The sequence below is a fragment of the Podarcis bocagei genome (assembly GCF_964188305.1).
Source record: "Podarcis bocagei genome assembly, chromosome: 4".
Classification (NCBI taxonomy): domain Eukaryota; kingdom Metazoa; phylum Chordata; class Lepidosauria; order Squamata; family Lacertidae; genus Podarcis; species Podarcis bocagei.
In genome coordinates this window covers 68,105,042-68,125,564 of record NC_138128.1, presented here as the reverse complement: position 1 = coordinate 68,125,564, position 20,523 = coordinate 68,105,042, and the positions used below count along the sequence as shown (strand labels likewise).

Sequence of the window (20,523 nt, the reverse complement as noted above, 5' to 3'; positions counted from 1 at the left end):
AAGCCTCTCGACTGCTGTATGTGCTGTAGAGGGAAAAGAGGGGCAGATGGGGCTCACCAGCCTGTGCTCTAGGAGAAGGAAAACTCTGGTCCTAAAGCTCTGCTGCCTTGCAAGATTTCTTTGGGAGAAGAAAAGTCTAAGGAGCAAACCCTACACAAGAGTGGAGTCCCTAAGGCGGTTGGATGGCACCTTCTACGCTTCCATCTGGCAACACCTGCAGCCAAGTTGGTGTCTAATGGATTGGGTTGCTCTGCTTTCCTTTGGACCACATCCGTGAGAGACTGAGAGTTGGGTCTTGTGGTCTGGGCAGCCCAGGGCTTCCACACACATTCTCCAGGCCTGCGCCTTACTTCGGTGCTGCTAACGCAGTGGCTTGACTTAACCCCCGGAGGAAGATGGATGCCAACACAAAGCGGAAGAGATAGTTTACGTCATTCAACAGTTTCAAGTGATATTAGCGTCGTGAGGTGCAAAGGGGAGAGGCAGCCTTTCCATTTGCTTCGCTTTGTCCTGCTTGCCGGCTGCGATGAAACGCATGTTGTATTTTTAGACGGACATCATGAAATCCACTTAAGGCTCTCTCAGCCATGTATCGACATTCGCACGCAGTCTCTGTGGGCTGTACCGAACTCCTTACAAACAGTAATGAAGGAGGTAATAATGAGTCGCTAGCTGGGATTTGAAGAACTGATTTTGGTCTCTTCAAAAGGCTGCGATGATAGCGGGGGTGGCGTGGCCCCGGCCGCAATTTTGTGGTGGCGTCACGGCAGGCTCCTTCAACTGAGCCGGGCTCCGCGCCAGAAGGAGCTTGCCTGGTTGCAGCTCCGCTCCTGAGTCACGCCCAATCTGGGAAACAGGAGAGTGGGCGGCGACGCTGCCCGGCTTAAGAGAGCAACGCTCCGATGTACCTTCTGGAGGACTGCTATTCATCCAGAACTTTTAGCACACTCCCGTTTTATAAACGCTTCTGCGAAGCTCAGTCGGGTCTCTGCACTTCTTTTGAGAGAGGACGACAAACTCGCCTAATAACTTAAGCTGTCCAAATAACGTTAGCAATTGCACTTTAGGAACTCTAGCCCAAAATAAAAAATTGCAACTGTAACAAAGAAGGGTGAGAATCCTGCTTTAGGTGAGTAGTCTGTTTGTATATATAACTTCCTTCCATTTGGGGGGGGGGGATGTTAACTCCGGGAAATATAGTTCTAGGCTTGGAGAAAGGAAGCTACTCTGATCAAGAAAAATAATAGTTCAGGCTTTTGAAATATTTTAGATGATGAGGCAGTGCTCTGGGAATGGTGAACAGAAGACTTCTCCCCCATTGGAGGGTGTATTTTACAGAACCACTGTATGCATACAATGCATGAAGATGATTGGGAAGTTTTGTTAGTGGAACCACACAAGTCTTGAAAACAGAGACTTGTAGTGCTACATCCCTGAAATTCCAGGGGACTTAGGAATCACTGGATCTCCTTCCCCAAGAGCAGAGAGAGATAGAGATAGTTGATCTAGAAGAGCGAGATCAGATGCTGTAGCTCCCCTACACACCACCACAGAAACTTCCATGGCCCTTGGACTACAAATTATCAGAAGGACCTTAAAAGAAGAGGGAGCAGGTGCCTGGTGGGAGATTTGCAACATGCTGAGGGCAAACCAGAGGAAGACTTGGATCTGAAGGATCCAAAACTTTACCAGTCCCTCAACACATCCCCCTAACCACAGATAAAGCTACCAGGAACTGGTGTGGTTTTCCCCATTGTTCCCAAATTTGAGCAAGGAAAGAAAATGCTGGGAAACAACATAAGAGTCCAACTGATATTTATTTTTTAATTATTTCAGCATGAATCTCAGAGAGAGAAAAATGCTTTAAATGATGCTCTGATCACATGTTATCCAAGGTCATAGTTTTCCTATCTGTTTTACATCCCCACTCCCATTCCCAACACATTCTTACATCTCCTCCTTTATGTCAAAAAGGATCCACCAGGGAATTACATTGGTTTCAGAAATTTCTTTCATGTTAACCAAAAGTTTTGGGCACATCATTCCTGCTTTAAATCTGCAGGAACCACATATGATACTACTACTACTACAACTACTACTACTACTGTTGTTGTTATTATTATGCAACAGCATTGTTCCATACAGGTTGAAGATGTGGGGCTTTATTATAGTAGCATGTTTGTGCCAAGGAATTTACAGTTCAGAAGAATTCAAAGCTTCAGAAAAACCTGTGACTGCAGATACAGTGGATCCTGAATGTTTTATGAATATTGTAAGTAAGACATACTTTTGACTGCTATTTCTTTGTCATTAAACTAAGAGAGATAAAAAGGAATCACCAGTGCTTGTGCCAAAGTACTAGGGGCTATTTCAGATACTACTAGTAAGTATCTATGGGTAGTAATAAACAGGGAAGGGTGATGCCATCAGGCACATTTGCACAGGCTTGTTTACAGACTGACCTACAAAGGTAGTGCATAGAAATTAGGGAATTAACCTAGGTAGGTTCTGAGGAAAGGCTTAGTAACAGAGGAGACACCATCCAGGGCTTTGGGGACACAGGTCCAGGGGTATTGGGCATCAAATAAGGGATGGCTCAGTCAGTAGATCATGAGACTCTCCAAGAGTGGTGTGAGAAATACAACTGCATCTGTAAAGGAACTCTGACCAAAAAGCAGGAAGGCAATACCTGCTTTTACCCTGAAGCAACAGAAACCCCCTTCAGGCCTGTGCTCCAAATCCAGACTTGAATCATCAGGAGCATAGGTACCTGGTTGGAACACCATCTTTCTGTCTAAAACTCAGCTCTTAAATACACTTTGTTCTCACCAAATCCATGTCAAAGGAGAGGTTTTTGGATAGGAGATGATTCTGTGCTGGGAGAATACACATACTGAGATTTTGGGGAAAATGACTAGTTCTGTCTTAAGCAGTAGGATTTTCTGCCAAGCAACAAGGAAATTTGTCAAGGATTTAAGATAATGCCTCTGTTGGGTACATAATGCCCCTTAGGGAGCTGCCAAAATTATGCAATCAGTGCCTGGATTGCTGCAGTATAGACTTATGTCCAAGATTTTAAAATGGGGGTGGGGAGAGTAGCTCAGGTTGCCTTTTTGGTTGCCAAATCCTCAGCTGGTCTGCCGCACATGCACACAATCTACTACAGTAATCTCAAAATCCCTTTTCCTCCTGCTTCTGTACAGTAACTCCCCACAGTCCCCTCACAGCTTCCAGAATCTCTAGCAGCACAGCAATGGATCATTAGAAGTTACAGTTGAACTTCTGGCACAAAACTGCTATTCTCATATTTTTCCAATGAAAAGGAAACCTTGGTTTTTTGTTTTTTTTGTTTTGTTTTTGTAAATTTGTCAACCACCCTGTGGTAAATTACTCAGCTCCCAGCCACTTAGTTATATTTGCTTGGTTGCTTATTTGCTTTTCAGTTAAACCCATAAAAAAATTGTTTAACATGCCTACTCAGAAATCTTCAGCTCAGATGACCTGCTGTCAGAGAGTGAGTGGAACCTGAAATGTTCCTGGATGCTGTGGGATACTTTCCAGGGAAAAAGCTGGGGATCTAGCTTTGAAGCCCTGATCTTCCTATGGAACCAGGAGATAAAACAGGCAGTTGACAGGTTAGGCTCCTGAGTGTCCTCTCCAGCAGTTTAGAGTCCGAGCAGCTCCTTAGGACTTCGAGGAGCTCCAAGCTATGAAACTAGCCAGACAGAGACTAAAGTAGCACAATTCTTGCTCTGCTGCCAAAAAGAACACATAATCCTGCCTACTATGTGGCAATACAGGCAGCGAAAATGCTCATTTTGCACCCTCGTATTGGAGTTATTTTGTATGATCTGGGGCTTACTGAGACCCAGTGTGAGGGAGGGACCTCTGGAGCCCTCAAAGACCCACTGTGATCAACTGGCTTATGCACTTTGAGCATCAGGTTTCTCAACTCCAGAGTAATGTTGACTTGGCATTTGTTGCAACTCCTGTTTTGTGGGATCAGTTTCACCTGATGCAGGTGAAATTATTCTTAGATCTCAGGGCAGTTGCATCCAACCACATGCCCCCTTGCCCCCTGTCCCTCCTAAATCTAGCAGAGGGGGACTGATTGGTTGGTTGGGTCGAGAGTGTGGTTAATGCTTCACAGCATGAGAGGGAGGTACTTGCTGCATTGAAAGAGGTAGTAGTGTGACTTCTCCTAAGGAGAAATGGTCTAGATGCTTTGGATTAGAACAGCTACCAGTCAGTGGTCAATATCCCCTTTTGGGGGAAAGTGGTGGAGCAACTGAAGACATTCTTGGAGGACACAGGTGAGTTCAGGACTGGCCTTGGTCACCCTGATGGATGACCTTTGCAGAGAGTGGAATAGAGGAAAGTGACCTTGCTCCTTTTTGATCTCTTGTTGGCACTTGATACCATTGATTATGGTATCCTCGTGGACCAGCTCCAAGGAATATTATTATTATTATTATTATTATTATTATTATTATTATTATTATTATTATTATTAATAATAATAATAATAATAAAATTTTTTATTTATATCCCACCCTCCCCAGCCGAAGCCGGGCTCAGGGTGGCTAACAACAATCAAATAATCAAACAATCAAATAATCCAACATTCTAAAATCATTTCATTATAAAAATTAATTAAAATCAAATTGATGGCAACCGTTAAGCAAAATTCTGTGCAGGTTGCCAGAGGAGGGAGTCAGGCTGCGCCCTGACCAAAGGCCTGGTGGAACAACTCTGTCTTGCAGGCCCTGCGGAAAGATGTCAGGTCCCGCAGGGCAGTAGTCTCTTGTGACAGAGTGTTCCACCAGATTGGAGCCGCAGCCAAGAAAGCCCTGGCTCTAGTTGAGGCCAGGCTAACCTCTCTGTGGCCTGGGACCTTCAGGATGTTTTTATTTGCAGACCGTAGGTTCCTCTGTGGGGCATACCAGGAGAGGCGGTCCCGTAGGTACGAGGGTCCTAGGCCGTATAGGGCTTTAAAGGTTAAAACCAGCACCTTAAACCTGATCCTGTACTCCACCAGGAGCCAGTGCAGCTGGTATAGTACCGGATGAATGTGATCTCGCAGCGAAGACCCCATAAGGAGTCTCGCCGCGGCATTCTGCACCCGCTGGAGTTTCTGGGTCAGTCTCAAGGGCACTCAAATTTGGTGCACTGCATTACAGTGTTTCCAATCCTAGCTTCATGACCAAGTCCAGACAGTAGCATTGGGAGAGGGCCTTTCAGCCTGCTGGTGGCTATCTACATGAAGCCATTGGTAGAGGTGAAATGGATGAGAAAAAAACAAGCTGAACTTGAATCCTGGCAAGAAGGAGGCACCATGGGTAAGAAGCTCCCATGTCTGAAAATTTAACCAGTTGCCTACTGTGAATGAGGCTGCACTCACCCTGAAGGAGCGGGTTCACTGTTTGGGGATGCTTCTGGATCCAGCTCTGTCACGGGAGGCTCAGGTAGCCTCAGTGGCTAGAGCTGCTTTTCACCAACTGCAACTGGTTTGACAGCTGTGGCCATTCCTGGGCTGGGAAAGCCTTGCCACAATGGTTCATGCAATGGTTACTTCAATATTGGATTACTGCAATGCATGCTAAGTGGAGCTTGCCTTGCGCTTGACCTAGAAGCTGCAACACAATTGCTGGCAGGAGTGAGGCTATATCAGCATATAACACCTGTGCTCAGAAATCTGCACTGGTCACCTATTTGCTTCTGGGCCAAGTTCAAGGTGTTACAATTAGTATATAAAGCCCAACAGAACTTGGGAACAGTTTACCTACTAGATGTGCCCACTCAATCACTTTGATTGGTGGAATCGGCAATACTACAGTTGCCACATGATTTTCAGAGTGGATCACCCTATGCTAAAAGGAAGAAATCACCAGCTGTTTAGTGGTATTCAATTCCAGAAGCTTCAAAAATAATGTACTGCAGGCGCACTTTCAGAAAGGACTGGTAATTGAGGAACAAAGAATTATCAACTTGAATGAAATCTCGATAAGATTCTTTTTAAAAAAGGAGTGAACACAAATTCTTGACAGAAGCTCTTTCATTCCGGTGGGAACATCCAGAGGGAATTCTCTTTACAAGGGAAAGAAACAACAATGTGTGGAAGTAATGAAAGCCACATCATTCGTAAGAAAATATAAAAAAGACTTTGGAGAACTAGTAGAATGTCAACTTTTAAACCTCCCCCCCCATCTTCTCTTTTCCTTTCCTTCCTTCCTTTCTTCCCTCCTCCTCCTTTCCTTCTTGCTCCTCTCCATCTCTAACTATCTACTTCTTCACCTTCCTCTCTTTCTTCTACTTCGAAGAGGGTCTGGGACACAAGTCAGGCAGTCCTAAGCAGCTACCTAATAAAGAAAAATGCATATTTGAAAAATTCAAATGAAATTAAAAAAACTGGAAAAAGTAAATGAGTTAGTAAGGAAAGAAAAAGATTTATTACAAAAACCTAGAAATAAAGAAATATTGTGTTGTTGTTGTTGTTGTTTAGTTGTTTAGCCGTGTCCGACTCTTTGTGACCCCATGGACCAGAGCACGCCAGGCACTTCTGTCTTCCACTGCCTCCCGCAGTTTAGTCAAACTCATGCTGGTAGCTTCGAGAATACTGTCCAACCATCTCGTCCTCTGTCGTCCCCTTCTCCTTGTGCCCTCAACCTTTCCCAACATCAGGGTCTTTTCCAGGGAGTCTTCTCTTCTCATGAGGTGGCCAAAGTATTGGAGCCTCAGCTTCACGATCTGCACTTCCAGTGAGCACTCAGGGCTGATTTCCTTCAGAATGGATAGGTTTGATCTTCTTACAGTCCATGGGACTCTCAAGAGTCTCCTCTAGCACCATAATTCAAAAAAAGAAATATTACAAGAAATTAAATTACTACAAACACAATATTCTATTGTGTTTGTCGTAATTTAATCACTTGTAACATTATATTACAAGAAATTAAATAGAGAGGAAAATAAAAGGATTGAGGCAAAAGAATTTTGAATTTGAAAATTAATCACTTCCAGCTCTAAGATTCTATGAGGATGAGCAACAGGATCGTTAGTTCTTCATTGGCAAAGCACTTGGTTACCTCAGCTACTAACATTCAAATAAATACAAAAACACTCCCTGCTACACAGCTGTCATGACACCTACTACTGCATGCTTCCTTCCCACCTTTCCTGCTACAGCTTGCTCAATAGCAGTTCTTGCTGTTTCCAGTCCTTCAACACCTTCCTTGAGGATGGAGAGGCAGAGGAGAGAACCTAGAGAAGGCTTCCTCAACCTCAGCCCTCCAGATGTTTTTGGCCTACAACTCCCATGATCCCTAGCTAGCAGGACCAGTGGTCAGGGATGCTGGGAACTGTAGTCTCAAAACATCTGGAGGGCCGAGGTTGAGGAAGCCTGACCTAGAGGTTTCCAAAGCCATGGCTCTCAGTATCTACAGGATCTGAGGCCTCCTGCAGCGCTTTCTCCTCCTTCTCCTTGTCTCCCCTGTCTCTGGCTGCCAGGTCTCTTCCTTCTGACTCCCCTCTTCCTCCACCACAAGGGGCACAGCACCTCACAAGTCACTGGCCCCTTCTTTTGGATCCTCCTTCTCCTCCCCACTTGCTTCCTCTGCCCACATGTCCCCCAACACCTTGGGCTCCTGCCTGTTCCTGTTCCTGCTGGTGAGTTAAGTGGGGATGGCAGTGGATCCCTGGAGGATGAATTTGACTATTAATTTGATGAACTATTAATGTTTTATTACGTTTTTATATAGGTTGGAAGCTGTCCAGAGTGACTGGGGCAACCCAGTCAGATGGGTGTGATATAAATATAAATATAAATATAAATATAAATATAAATATAAATATAAATATAAATATAAATATAAATATAAATATAAATATAAATATAAATATAAATATAAATATAAATATAAATATAAATATAAATATGATATCTATTTTAATTGGAGAAATGTGGGAGCGTATGTCATGGTTGAGGCTAAAACTTCCCTTGATGCTTTGCCGGCCAGGGCTCCCTCTAGCTCATGGCAGAGCTCCTTGTAGCTGCTTTCTATCTGCTTGGGTGAAGCTGGAAACTCAGCTGTGGTGAATTTCCCTACTGATGGTGCACCTACTTGCTAACAGAGACAGGTGGGCAGAAGGAAGGATGGATGGATGGATGGACAGCACTTAATTACAAAGGAGATGCCTTCAAGCGAACCCATTCTGTTTTGTCCCCAGAGTGAGATTATCCATTATCATGGATACCCAAGTGAGGAACACCATGTTGAGACAGAAGACGGATATATACTTACAATCAACAGAATACCTTGTGGAAGATACTGTGATGCAGACAAAGGTAATGCCATGGGAAAGGGTAACACCATAACACTGGCAAGCCCTACCCCATCCCACCCTCAGTTTTGCAAATTTTGACCATAATCCTAATCCCAATTGTGTGTAATTAAGCACTGTTTAATTAAATAGAAATTAAGTGTTGAGTCCATTAATTAGTCCCTTCATTGATTATCTGGTAAGTGAAGGTTTGCAGCTCAATGCTAGAGTAATGTTGACATTTGCAAACAAGTTAATAATGGACATTGGTATGCAAGGGCAACACAGGAAAAATGCATTGTCATGCCATATGTGAAGCAAAGCCTCTTGAACCTTGTGATCTACACATTTCAAATGAAGTGTCTTGGGCAGAACAAGTAAAGATGTGAATTGGACTAACTTCTATTGGCAGTTAATTGGATGATCCAGATCCATTTCAATCTGGTTTCAGGCCTGGTTATGGGACAAAAACAGCTTTGGTCATCTTAGTGGATGACTTACACCAGGAACTGGACAAAAGTAGTGTGTCCCTGTTGGTTCTGCTGGACCTCTCAGTGCCTTTCAGTCCCATTGACCATGATATCCTTCTGGGTTGCTTTGCAAGGATGAGATTGGGAGGCAATGTTTTACAATGGCTCTGTTCCTTCCTGAAGGGGCAAACCCAAGAGATGGTGCTGGGGACTCCTGTTTGACACGATGGCCATTGGCCTTCAGTGTCCCTCAGGGTTTTCTTCTGTCCCCCATGCTATTGAAACATTTACATGAAACTGCCAGGAGAGGGTGTCCGGCATTTGGGCGCTCAGTGTTACCAGTATGCTGATGACACCCAGCTCTATTTTGACTTTCCACCTAAATCCAAGGAAGCCATCTTGGTTCTAAACCAGTGTCTGTCATCAGTAATAGATGAGGGTGAACAAACTGAAACTTAATCCAGACAAAACAGGGGTACTTTTAGTCAGTCAGAAGGCAGAACAGGGAATAGGGATTCAACCTGTGAAGACACAGATTCGCAATTCGGGAATGCTCCTGGAAGCATGGATGCTCAGGTCTCTGTGGTGGCCAGGAGTGCATTTGCACAGTTAAAGCTAGTGCGCCAAGTGTGCCCATTCCTTGAGACGTCTGATTTGGCCTCAGTGACACACACTAGCAGAAGGAGAGCAATGCAATGTACTGTATATGACCTATAAAGCCCTACACAGCTTAGATCCAAGCTATCTGAAAAAAAATGGTATTCCCTCATATTAACGTGCCCAGGTTTTGAAATTTTTTGGAGAGGACTTTCTCTCCATCCCACCACCCTGACAGGCATGTTTGGTGGTGACCTGGGAGAGGGCCTTCTTGGTGACTGCTCCCAGACTCGGAACTCCCTAGGGAAGCTAGACTGGCTCCATCCTTGCTGTCCTTCTGCCAGCCGGTGAAGTTAATCTTGTTCCAACAGGCAATTGGGAATTGGCTGCTTTTAATGAAAGGGCTGGTGCCGTGCCGTTTTTCTTGTAATGGCTTATATGTTTTAAACAGATTTTATATATTTATATAGTTTATAATTCTATCAATATTTAATTGTATAGTAATGGTTGATTTTTCTATGTTTTAAGCAGTTCTTGGTTTTATCTGTAAGTTGCCTTGAGACCCATCATGGGAAAAGGTGGGGTCTAAATAAATAAGTTAATAAGAAGAATACATCAAATTGTTTCCTTCCCACACTGAAAATTGGAGTCCCTTATATAGAATATAACGGGCCATTAACAAAGCATCTCTTACTATTTTACAGGTCCACGGCCCAGTGTGCTTTTGCAACATGCTTTGCTTGGAGATGCTACCCACTGGATTTCGAACTTGCCCAGCAACAGTTTGGGTTTCATATTGGCAGACACTGGGTATGATGTTTGGCTTGGAAACAGCAGAGGAAATCCTTGGTCTTCAAATCATAAAAAAATGAGAAGAAATGAAAAGAAATTCTGGGAGTTTAGGTAAGAAAACAAAGATGGTGGATTATGTCATCACATTATCCACGTACCGTATTTTGCGCCCCATAGGACACTCCGGCCCATAGGACGCACCTAGTTTTTTTGGGGGGAAATAAAGGAAAAATATTTATTTCCCCCCCAGGTGCGGGACTGGAAGAACCAGGTCGGGGAACAGTGGGAAGGTACGCTCTGCCTCCCCGCTGTCCCCCGAGCTTGTGGGGCTGGCGATGGGGAGAAGTGCGCAGTCCCGGCACGGCAGGCAGCTCTACGCTGCCATCCTGAGCGGGGTGGGACTTAGCGCCCCGCTCGGGATGGCGGCGCACATCTGCCTGCAGTCCCGGCACGGCAGGCAGCTGTGCGCCGCCATCCCCAGCGGGGCGGGACTTAGCGCCCCGCTCGGGATGGCTGCGCAGATCTGCCTGCAGTCCCCGCACGGCAGGCAGCTCTGCGCCGCCATCCCCAGCGGGGCGGGACTTAGCGCCCCGCTCCCGATGGCCGCGCACATCTGCCTGCAGTCCCAGCACGGCAGGCAGCTCTGCGCCGCCATCCCCAGTGGGGCAGGACTTAGCGCCCCGCTCCCGATGGCCGCGCAGAGCTGTGCTGAGCCGGGGACTGCAGGCAGCTCTGCGCAACCCTCAGAGCAGGTCTCCCGAGGGTTGCGCATAGCTTCCTGAAGCCTGGAGAGCGAGAGGGGTCGGTGCGCACCGACCCCTCTCGCTCTCCAGGCTTCAGCGAAAGCCTGCATTCGCCCCATAGGACGCACCCAGATTTCCCCTTCATTTTTGGAGGGGAAAAAGTGCGTCCTATAGGGCGAAAAATACGGTAGATATTTTTCTTTGGTTTGTGCTAATCCTTGCCTCTTGTTTATCCATTACTAATGCTAATACATCACCAATGCTTGCTCATGCATTATTGTGTGCATTTCTCTCTCTAGTTTTCATGAGATGGGATACTATGACCTTCCAGCTGTTATACACTTCATTCTGAATAAAACCGGGCAGGAACAACTATATTACATAGGCCATTCTCAAGGCTCCACAAGCGGTATGTTACAGAATGCAGGCTGTTTTCACATGAGCATCACAATGGGATGTGGAGATATTGTTCCAATGACACACTGAGAAAAACCAGGTCTGGAAAGAAACAAGGCTGTCAGGGGGAAGCACAGCATACAGCCAGCTTCTGCTATGATTTGGGTGTTCGTTTGTTTTTTGAATTGGGTGCCTTTTTCTGAGGCCAAAAAGGTGCCAGATTCAAGAAGTGCAGTCCTGGGATGGAAGAACCACTGCACTTGGAAGGAACTCCCAGTTTGTTCTTTGAAGCCAGAGCCACAACTTGATTTCAAATTGTGGCTGCAAAGAGAGAATCTTCCCCTACAGCCATGGCTTGGTTTAAATGCAGGGCTGTAGAGGAAGAAGGGAAAATCTGTGCTCCTGATTCTTCCTTTGCAGCTGCAGGTTTTAACTCGGTATCACTGGCATTCAAATGTGCCGTATCGGGGAGTGAGAATGTTGAGTCTCTAACTTGTCAGCAGAATCCACTTTCCCACCCCTGGTTCAGTAGGAAATTGCCTGACACAAACCGTGGATGCACATAGCTCAGTACTGTTCACACCAGGGATGGAGAACTTGTGGCCCTCATAAAGTTTGTTGTTACACTGTCACTCCCGTTATACTTGACCATTAGTCATCCAGGCTGGGGGTCCAACATGTTCTGGAAGGCAACAGGTTCCCTATCCCCAATCTACACTGGATAGGAGCTTTTCTCCACATTCTTGGACAGGTATCTCAGACAGCCCTCACGTGGACCAATGTACATCATCCTAGTTAAAAAGGGCAGAGCAGCAAGTGGAACTGAGCTATCCACCCCTTTGCATTCAGCAAGGCTCCCCTTCTTTATTTAAAAGATTTATATTTTGCTTTTCAATCAAAATGCTTCCCAAAGTGACTTACAAAAATGAACACAAATAAATCATAATACATTTTAAAAACCAGATTTAAAACAGGCATTGAATTCCATTTTAGACAGTACAAAATATTATGAAAACCAGCATAAACTAACATAACCATTCCAACTCCCCAAGACACCAACTAGCCATTAAAAGGCCCAACAGGAATGGAATATAAAGCTAAAGGCACTCAACACGAAGGAAGACAATTACTGTATTTTTTGCACCATAACACTCACTTTTTCCTCCTAGAAAGTAAGGGGAAATGTCTGTGTGTGTTATGGAGGAAATGCCTACAGGTGGCATGCCTACGGATTTTCCTCCTCTAAAAATTACATGTGTGTTATGGTCGGATGCGTGTTATAGAGCAAAAAATACAGTACATTTTTATCAACTGCAAGGGCTGTGAGTATTCTAGAAAGGTGAAGAAATTGACAGCTTGCTGATTTAGGATAAATTTTATTTTCTCAGGTTTCATAGGATTCTCTACTCGGCCAAAACTGGCTGAAAGAATCAAAGTATTTTTTGCTTTGGCACCTATAGCCACAGTGACATTTTCCACAACCCCACTCATAAAACTAATGCGTATTCCTGAGATGTTCGTGCACGTAAGTCTTTCTAGGCACTATTTATATGAGCACAGATTAGGCACAGAGTTGAGTAAAGATCTATATTCATAGTCCATGTGCGTGTGTATATGCTAGTGCCATCACCCTGCTCTCATTTGTTTGCCAAACTCAGCATGCCCCTAAGAGTGCTGTAACAGTTTCTTATAATTTACTAAGGAGTGTCCCATTAGATCTATGGTGGGGGGAGGCAAAGCAGGAAGTGGCACTGTCAGGTACGGGGGCTCTCTTGGGCCCCTTCAGCACTCTGGCCACTCTCCCCAGTCACAGCAGTTATTCTCCTGTCCAACCCAACCTGCCATATTTGCTGGTCCTACTGCAGTCTCATTGACATTTGCAATGAAGAAAAAGGCATGCAGCCCAGTTTGTGTTGCATGTCGGGAGCTCTCCCCTATCCAGTGTGGGCAGGAGAGTTTGCATAGCAAATGCTCTTCCTCCCAAGCACAGTACCACTGAGGGAATTGTGAAGCAGCTCCAGCTGAGGTGTCATCTGGAAGCAGTGGAAATGCCCTGAGAGGAACCTGAGCTGGAGAGCAGGAGGTGCTTGAAGCACATTTGGGCTCTCCTTCGAGGGCTTTGGAGCTGCCTCCCTGCCTCCCTCCCTCTGCTCATTGGCAGCAGGACTGGACTTGTGGCATCAGGACTTTAAGCAGCCTTCTGTCTATTTGAAAATGATGCTAATAGAAAATAGGAAATGAGCTATGCTACATAATGACATAGGAAGCAGGAAAGGCACTTAAGTGCTATGGAATGATGCAGCTTGGCTGGCTCCTCTTCCACATCCTGGCAGTGCCAGTTGCAAAATGGGCACCTACTGGCCACCCAGACTGCTGCTGCTGCTAGCTTAGAGGCAAAGGTAGATCTGCTGAGATTTTGGCGGGCGCAGCAGCCTGAGAAACCACTATAGACTTCCTTCCCTCCTGCCTCCATACATATTCCACAACAGTGGGACTCTGTGGGAATAGGGTGTTGATCTTTATTTGGTTTAGTGGTAGCTAATTTCAAATATATTATTTTTCAGGCAATATTTGGCCAGAAAAATATTTTTGATTACGCTATACATTGGAAAAAGCCAGTCTCTTGGTTTTGCACTTATCAGCCTAAATATTGTGCCAAAGTTATTTCCTTTGTGGCTGGATATAACACCCCCAATTTCAACCTGGTAAGTTATATTCTTGTCTTTGTAACACTTAATGAAAATTTTAGGGGAGCTTGTGTTTAAGTAGGTTAGGTATAAGGGAAAGAGACTGATGACCCTGGAAGTCAAGCTGGAACCATGGCACATACCAAAAACAACAACAAAAGAGTTGTGGGCAGGGACAGCACCAGATTGCTCTTGGCTCAGTGTTATTGATGGTCCCCAGAACACACACAAAGCAATTTCATAGATTTATGGGAATTAAATTTTAGGTAAATCAAAATGGCAGGTGGCTACTGGGGGTGGGGGCAAAGCTTGGCTCCCATTCAAACGTGGCGCTACCACCCACTAACCACTAAAATGGGTTCGCAGTGAGCTGGGTAGATACCAGACAGACAACATGGACCTGGTTCTGGAGCTTTATGCACAGTCACTATACTGTTGTCATTGCTGATATGTTACACACCCAATCCCCTGAAGTGAGTTGTAGTCCAAATGGCAAGGGCAGGGCAAGACCTTCTGCCCCGAAGGGTGATTCTTTCTCTTGAAAACTAGCCCTGCAATCCTAGGTGAGTTTATGATGAGCAAACATGCATAGGCTTAAGCTTGGGCACATGTGACTTTGAGGTACTTCCTGTTGTTGGATTAGAAACAACAACAACAACGAATAAATAAATAAAAAATTCTACCTTATCTTTCCTCCCTAGAGGGAGCACATCAATGGTAGAACAATAGAACTTAAAATAAATTAAAAGCATATTGTAAATAATTAAAAACATCTATAGCATATAGATTGTTTGGGGTTGCTGGAGTTGAGGATATATTATATCTAAGCTTAATGAGTGCTTAAGCTTTGTTATGTAAAAGCTTCCAGGTTGAAATTATTGAAATGTGGAAATGGATTACCAGTTCTCTCCTCTGTCTAGGGGTAGCAAAGAATTCCCATTCCACCTTTATGATGAACATTTGTTTCATCACACAAGTTCTCAGGAAGGAACACAGATCTGCATCACTTTCCCTCTAATTCTGTGCACAAAGTATTGTTACGTATTGCTGTGCATTCATGGAGAAGTCATGCAAATGCATCTAATCCAGGATGGAAATTTTGTTGACCCCTGTCAATCCAAGAAGCTTCCTGTAGGTACACATGCACTCTAGCGCTATGGGTGAGAAGCTGAAATGGATAGGCAGGAAGTCCTAATGGACTGTGAGCTTCCTGCAGCATGTCTGAACCACTAGATTCCAACAAGTTCCCTTTGAATTCTAGTCCTACAGTCAGACTGGGCTGGCAAACCTGTGGTCCTCTAGTTGTTGTTAGACTCTATCTGCACCTCATCTTCAGACATCATGACTGTTGTATATTCATTTCTCTGGGAAAAAGAAAGGTCTTTGCATGCTGTTGAAAAGTGTAAATATCAGGTGAGGCTTCCAGAACAGAGCATCATAGCAGCATAAGCCATGTAGACTGTTCTATTTCAGAGCCGAATGGACGTGTATGCAAGCCATTCTCCTGCTGGAACATCTGTGCAAAATGTGTTTCATTGGAAACAGGTATATTGAATTTTCAAATATTATGTTTCTTTGATATTTATTAAAATGCCATTGAAGAAATTCATCATAGTGCTATGTCAATTGATCTGGCAAGACAAGCATTTTGGTTTACCAGACAAAATGATCCCCACTCTCCTCCTCCCCCCAAGCGGTTCCATGGGTCCTCTTGACACACACACACACACACACACACACACCCTGAGCCAACTTGAGAGGAAGGGGGAGGCATGCAGGGGGGAAATACCCCTGTTTGGGGGTTTCCTCCCCATGTGTAATTGAAATTTCAGAAAGGTAGCTCCATGCAAGGACTTTCGTGCTAGCCAGCTTTACAATTCCCTTCCCCCCCCAAAAAATTATATTTTTTTAATGAGTGAAGCGCGCGCACACACACACACACACACAAAACTATGGGGTTGCAGCACTCATCTTGCTTTCAGGCCAAGGGAGCTGGCATTTATCCACAGACACTTTTCCGAGTCATGTGGTCAGCATGACTAAACTGCTTCTGGCACAACGGGACACCGTGATGGAAGCCAGAGGGCACGGAAAGGCCGTTTAGCTTCCCGCTGCAGCAGTACCCATTTATCTACTTGCACTTTGATGTGCTTTCGAACTGCTAGGTTGGCAGGAGCTGGGACAGAGCAACAGGAGCTCACTCCATTGCAGAGATTTGAACCACCAACCTTCTGATTGGCAAGCCCAAGGAGGCACAGTGATTTAGATCGCAGTGCCACCTGCACCCCTGTTCTGTATATGTATTGGACTGTGTGCAGTTTGCTCACAAGACTTACTCACACATGCACAGTGGTGGAGGAAGGGGGTGCGGGGGGGTGCACACCACCCCGGGTGTCATTACTGAGGGTGTGTGTGACAAAATGAGGGCTTTTTTGTTTTTAAAAATGGCCTCACGAAACTTTTTAGGAGTGACATGGTGGCTTAGGTGCCTGCAGGTTCCACGCTGCCTGAAATGGCAGCATGGGACTTGCTTCTGCCTACCGCCTCTCCCTCAGCTGCCCTACAGCTGAGGGGGAGGCGGTGGAGAGGCTCCATGCGGCGGAGAGGCTCGCCCCGCCCTTATGGGTGGATCGCCCCACCCCCGGCTGCAGGACACACACCCCTCACCAGGCACCCGAGCAGCTAGCTACACCACTGCACATGCATGTATACAAGATAGAAGTACTAATAAGGAGAAGTACATGAAGCAGAATGCAGCTATAAATAAACCTTACCTTAAAAAGTAGGACCAAAATGAGGGATAGACGTAAGGGAAGTGTGACACCACCTATGTAACCATAAGGCTAAGACACACACATCAAACTTCACATACACACAGACACAGGAATCTGGGATTAATTGGGAATGGGGGAGGAGAGAGAGAAATCAAAGGTTGGACAAAACAGAGGCTGGACCAACTTTTTCTAAGAAACAGTGTGAGCCCTGCAACTGGAGAGTGTTGCTGAGCTTCTAGCCCTGCAGCTCTGAATCAGCCAAGTCCAGATCCCCTCCTCCCACCATGGCATTTTCTTTATCTGATTGTCTTTTGCAACATTTTGGAGAAGGCAGTGTAGGGTCTTATGCACCAAACCAGCACCTTGAACTTAGCCTGGTAGCTAATTTGGCAGGTCAGTTCTTTGAAGTCTGGTTTTCTTATCTAACTTTTCTATTCTATGTTTCGAAACAGTTAACCCAACTCTTCCCCATTCACTTTCTGTATTTCTCCCATCTCACTTTCCCTTGGGCTCTGACTTTCCCACACACAACTAGAGTCTCTTATCTCTGTCATTTTTCAACCCATGCTTTCTACTTGCTTTAAACTGTGCCGAACATCCTATTCCACTTCCCTGCTGCCAATCATTCTAGCTCTTCTGTCACAGCAGGATGTTTATTATTTGTGTCTGCAGATTTTGTAGCTATCTACAGAATGGCTGGAAGCAGCTTCCTCCGATGTTTGGAATCAGGGAAAGGATCATGTGGCACATGAAATCTGACTCTATCTAGTACTTCCCAGAAAAGAATGCAATGGGATTCCATCCATGTACTCATGTGGAAATAAAGCAACATTTTAAAGAAGCAGTGTATTAATCCATACAGTGGTACCTCGGGTTAAGAACTTAATTCGTTCTGGAGGTTTGTTCTTAACCTGAAACTGTTCTTAACCTGAAGCACCACTTTAGCTAATGGGGCCTCCTGCTGCCGCTGCGCCGCTGCTGCACAATTTCTGTACTCATCCTGAAGCAAAGTTCTTAACCCAAGGTAATATTTCTGGGTTAGCGGAGTCTGTAACCTGAAGCGTATGTAACCTGAAGCGTACGTAACCCGAGGTACCACTGTAGTTGATTTAAAAAATGTTTTCTGGAACTATTAAATGATTATAGATGGATATTCATAATGAGACCATTATAGCAATCTATCCAAAGAACAGGGATAAATAACAGCAGCCTATCTTACAGGGCTGTTGTCAAGATTGCTGAAATCCTACATATGACACTTTTTGCATCTTTGGAAATTATACATTTTACAAAAATGCACAATTTATTTCTAGCTGCGTCTGAGAAAACAATTTGAAGGATATGACCATGGTTCAGAGGAAAAGAATATGGAGAAGTACAATCAGGTAGGGCAGTGTTTGAAATCAGAATAACATCTCTGATAGGTATATTGCACATGGAAACTTTTTTGATACTATTTCCCACTTAATACAGGTTAGAGGGGGACCACATTAGATTTATGTTCAAAGGCATGCCTCTGTCAGGGAGCTGAGCTCAGACCCCATCCTCGCATATTTTTTGCTGTTATCTAAAGTCCATTTTATTATCTTGGATGTGTTCAAATTTACACACTATTTTAGCAAACATTCTGTTGTGTGCAATTTGGAGGTATTTTACAGGGTTTTTGTAGTTTGCTTGCTAGTTGACTGAATGTTTTTAAATGTAGTTTAAAATAGGTTTCATTTTCCTAGTTTTTACATTACTATACATAATGTGGAATAACGTCTGGCTGGAATTGTAATTTACAAGTGTAATAATTGAGAGGTAGATTATGAAAAACTATATATGTTTTCAGAAATACAGTGTGCTGAGACACAGTTTATACGCCACTGACAAATGGATTTTGGTTGTGAAAATGGTTCAGTTACATATATAATACCCCAATAATCTTGCCTTTGGATATATTATACTATATTGCACCGGTAGGCAAACTAAGGCCCGAGGGCCAGATCAGGCCCAATCACCTTATCAATCTGGCCCGCGGACAGTCCGGGAATCAGTGTGTTTTTACATGAGTAGAATATGTCCTTTTATTTAAAATGCATCTCTTGGTTATTTGTGGGGCATAGGAATTCGCTCATTATTTTTTCCCCAAAATATAGTCCCCCCCCCAAAAAAAAAGGTCTGAGAGACAGTAGACCGGCCCCCTGCTGCAAAAGTTTGCTGACCTCTGCTATATTGCTTCAAGATTCCTGGCCAGAGGGAAGTTACGAGCAACCTGTGTATAGTCCTATTTTGTTTTATAGGTTGCCTTGTTTTTTACATCATCTGCTTGGAAGGAAGTTTTTAGTGGTCATTACTGTTGTTGTTTTATCCCCAGACAACCCCTCCTGTATACAGGATAGAAGAGATTCAAATACCGATCGCAATATGGACTGGAGGGCAAGACTTGTTTGCACACCCAAATGATGTAAAACTATTACGCCCACGGATTACTAACCTCATTTATGAAAAGTATATTCCCGAATGGAACCACCTAGATTTTATCTGGGGAATTGATGCAACTGAGCGCATGTATATGGAGATCATAGAGATAATGAAGAATTATCCATAGTGCTTGTCACTGATGTTTGGAAGTCTTAGGGAAGGAGGACATGTACACAGAAATCATGGATAAAGCAATTAGAACTGCTGTAATTGAGTTGACCACTGAGAATATTCATATTCTTGTTCAGGGGATATCCATAATCTTTGATGCAACTGTACATAGAAATAACTGAGATGATGATGATGAAGAAAAATCTATATACTACACTCAATGCTGCTTTGGAGATGAAGAACTTAATCCCTCTTTCGCAACCTCTTTTCTTTGCAATACCTTTGTAATTTGGCAAGCGTTTAATAAAGGTGTGAGCTGAGAGATATTTAGTTAGTTTGCCCTTGATGCAACTATGTTGTTGTAACAAGTTACATATATGGCAAAACAGCACAGTGCTTCCCAAACTTGGGTTGCCTGCTGTTTTTTGGACTACAGTTCCCCTCATCCCTGACCACTGGGTTCTGCTAGCTAGGGATGATGGGAGTTGTAGTCCAAAACAGCTGGAGACCCAAGTTTGGGAAACACTCACATAAATAATCTTGGGATTTCTTTTTTATTAGTGCTTTTCTTCTAGAAAAAAGGTTCTGGTACTACATACCCTTGAGTACCCCCAAGAGGGGAACCCACTGCTTTCTACTTTACTATTGTGTTGTTGGTCAGAGAAGAAAACAAACTTAATTAGCTGTTTCCTGGGTTTCTTCCCAAACTTGGGTTGCCTGCTGTTTTTTGGACTACAGTTCCCCTCATCCCTGACTACTGGTTCTGCTAGCTAGGAATAATGGGAGTTGTAGTACAGCTCTAGATGGGAAGATGTATCTTTTTGACATTTGAAATGCACAGGGAGAGAGAGAAAAATCCAAACAGCACAATCTAAATAATCTCTGGGCATCTAAAATTGCTAGCTTCTTGGCTCCTTCAGTCTTCCGGAGAAAGGAATGGCCTGTCAACACAGTTAGCAGCAAATACTCCCCAGATTATTTTTTAATAAATATTGAAAAGAAAATGATATCTCCTATTATCATTTTGTAGATCTCTGCTGTTCAGTCTTCTGTCTACTTTCAACCTGTCAACCACCCTGTCTGAATTCCCTCTTCCTTTATCACCCTACTTCCCAGGTCCTTAGTGTGGTTTTGTTTCTACTGGGAGTGGGAACAGTACAATGTAGAAGAG

At 44.3% G+C, this 20,523-nt stretch overlaps 1 protein-coding gene across 3 annotated transcripts; it reads left to right on the top strand.

Moving 5' to 3' along the window:
• Nucleotides 1-865: 865 nt before the first annotated feature.
• Nucleotides 866-19,678, top strand: LOC308584725 (lipase member M-like). 3 transcript variants are annotated; one of them, XM_081189714.1, is made up of 10 exons: nucleotides 866-1,129; nucleotides 2,146-2,272; nucleotides 8,224-8,341; nucleotides 10,088-10,286; nucleotides 11,218-11,327; nucleotides 12,703-12,839; nucleotides 13,879-14,019; nucleotides 15,475-15,546; nucleotides 18,089-18,160; nucleotides 19,135-19,678. In XM_081189714.1, exons 2-10 carry the CDS (start codon nucleotides 2,153-2,155, stop codon nucleotides 19,366-19,368), a joined length of 1,203 nt encoding a protein of 400 aa, XP_081045840.1. In that variant the 5' UTR covers nucleotides 866-1,129; nucleotides 2,146-2,152; the 3' UTR covers nucleotides 19,369-19,678. The 3 variants fall into 3 exon arrangements, with proteins under 3 accessions (XP_081045840.1, XP_081045839.1, XP_081045838.1); XM_081189713.1 differs by having other exon boundaries at nucleotides 2,131-2,272; XM_081189712.1 differs by lacking the exon at nucleotides 866-1,129 and having other exon boundaries at nucleotides 2,106-2,272.
• The last annotated feature ends 845 nt before the right edge of the window (nucleotides 19,679-20,523 follow it).

What these genes read in the sequence shown, in the direction of transcription:
- LOC308584725 (XM_081189714.1), top strand. Translation starts at nt 2,153, where the DNA reads ATGTGGGGCTTTATTATAGTAGCATGTTTGTGCCAAGGAATTTACAGT. An exon ending in CTGAATGTTTTATGAATATT is followed by an intron (nt 2,273 to 8,223) that starts GTAAGTAAGACA and finishes TTTTGTCCCCAG; the next exon opens with AGTGAGATTATCCATTATCA. An exon ending in ATATGGAGAAGTACAATCAG is followed by an intron (nt 18,161 to 19,134) that starts GTAGGGCAGTGT and finishes TTTTATCCCCAG; the next exon opens with ACAACCCCTCCTGTATACAG.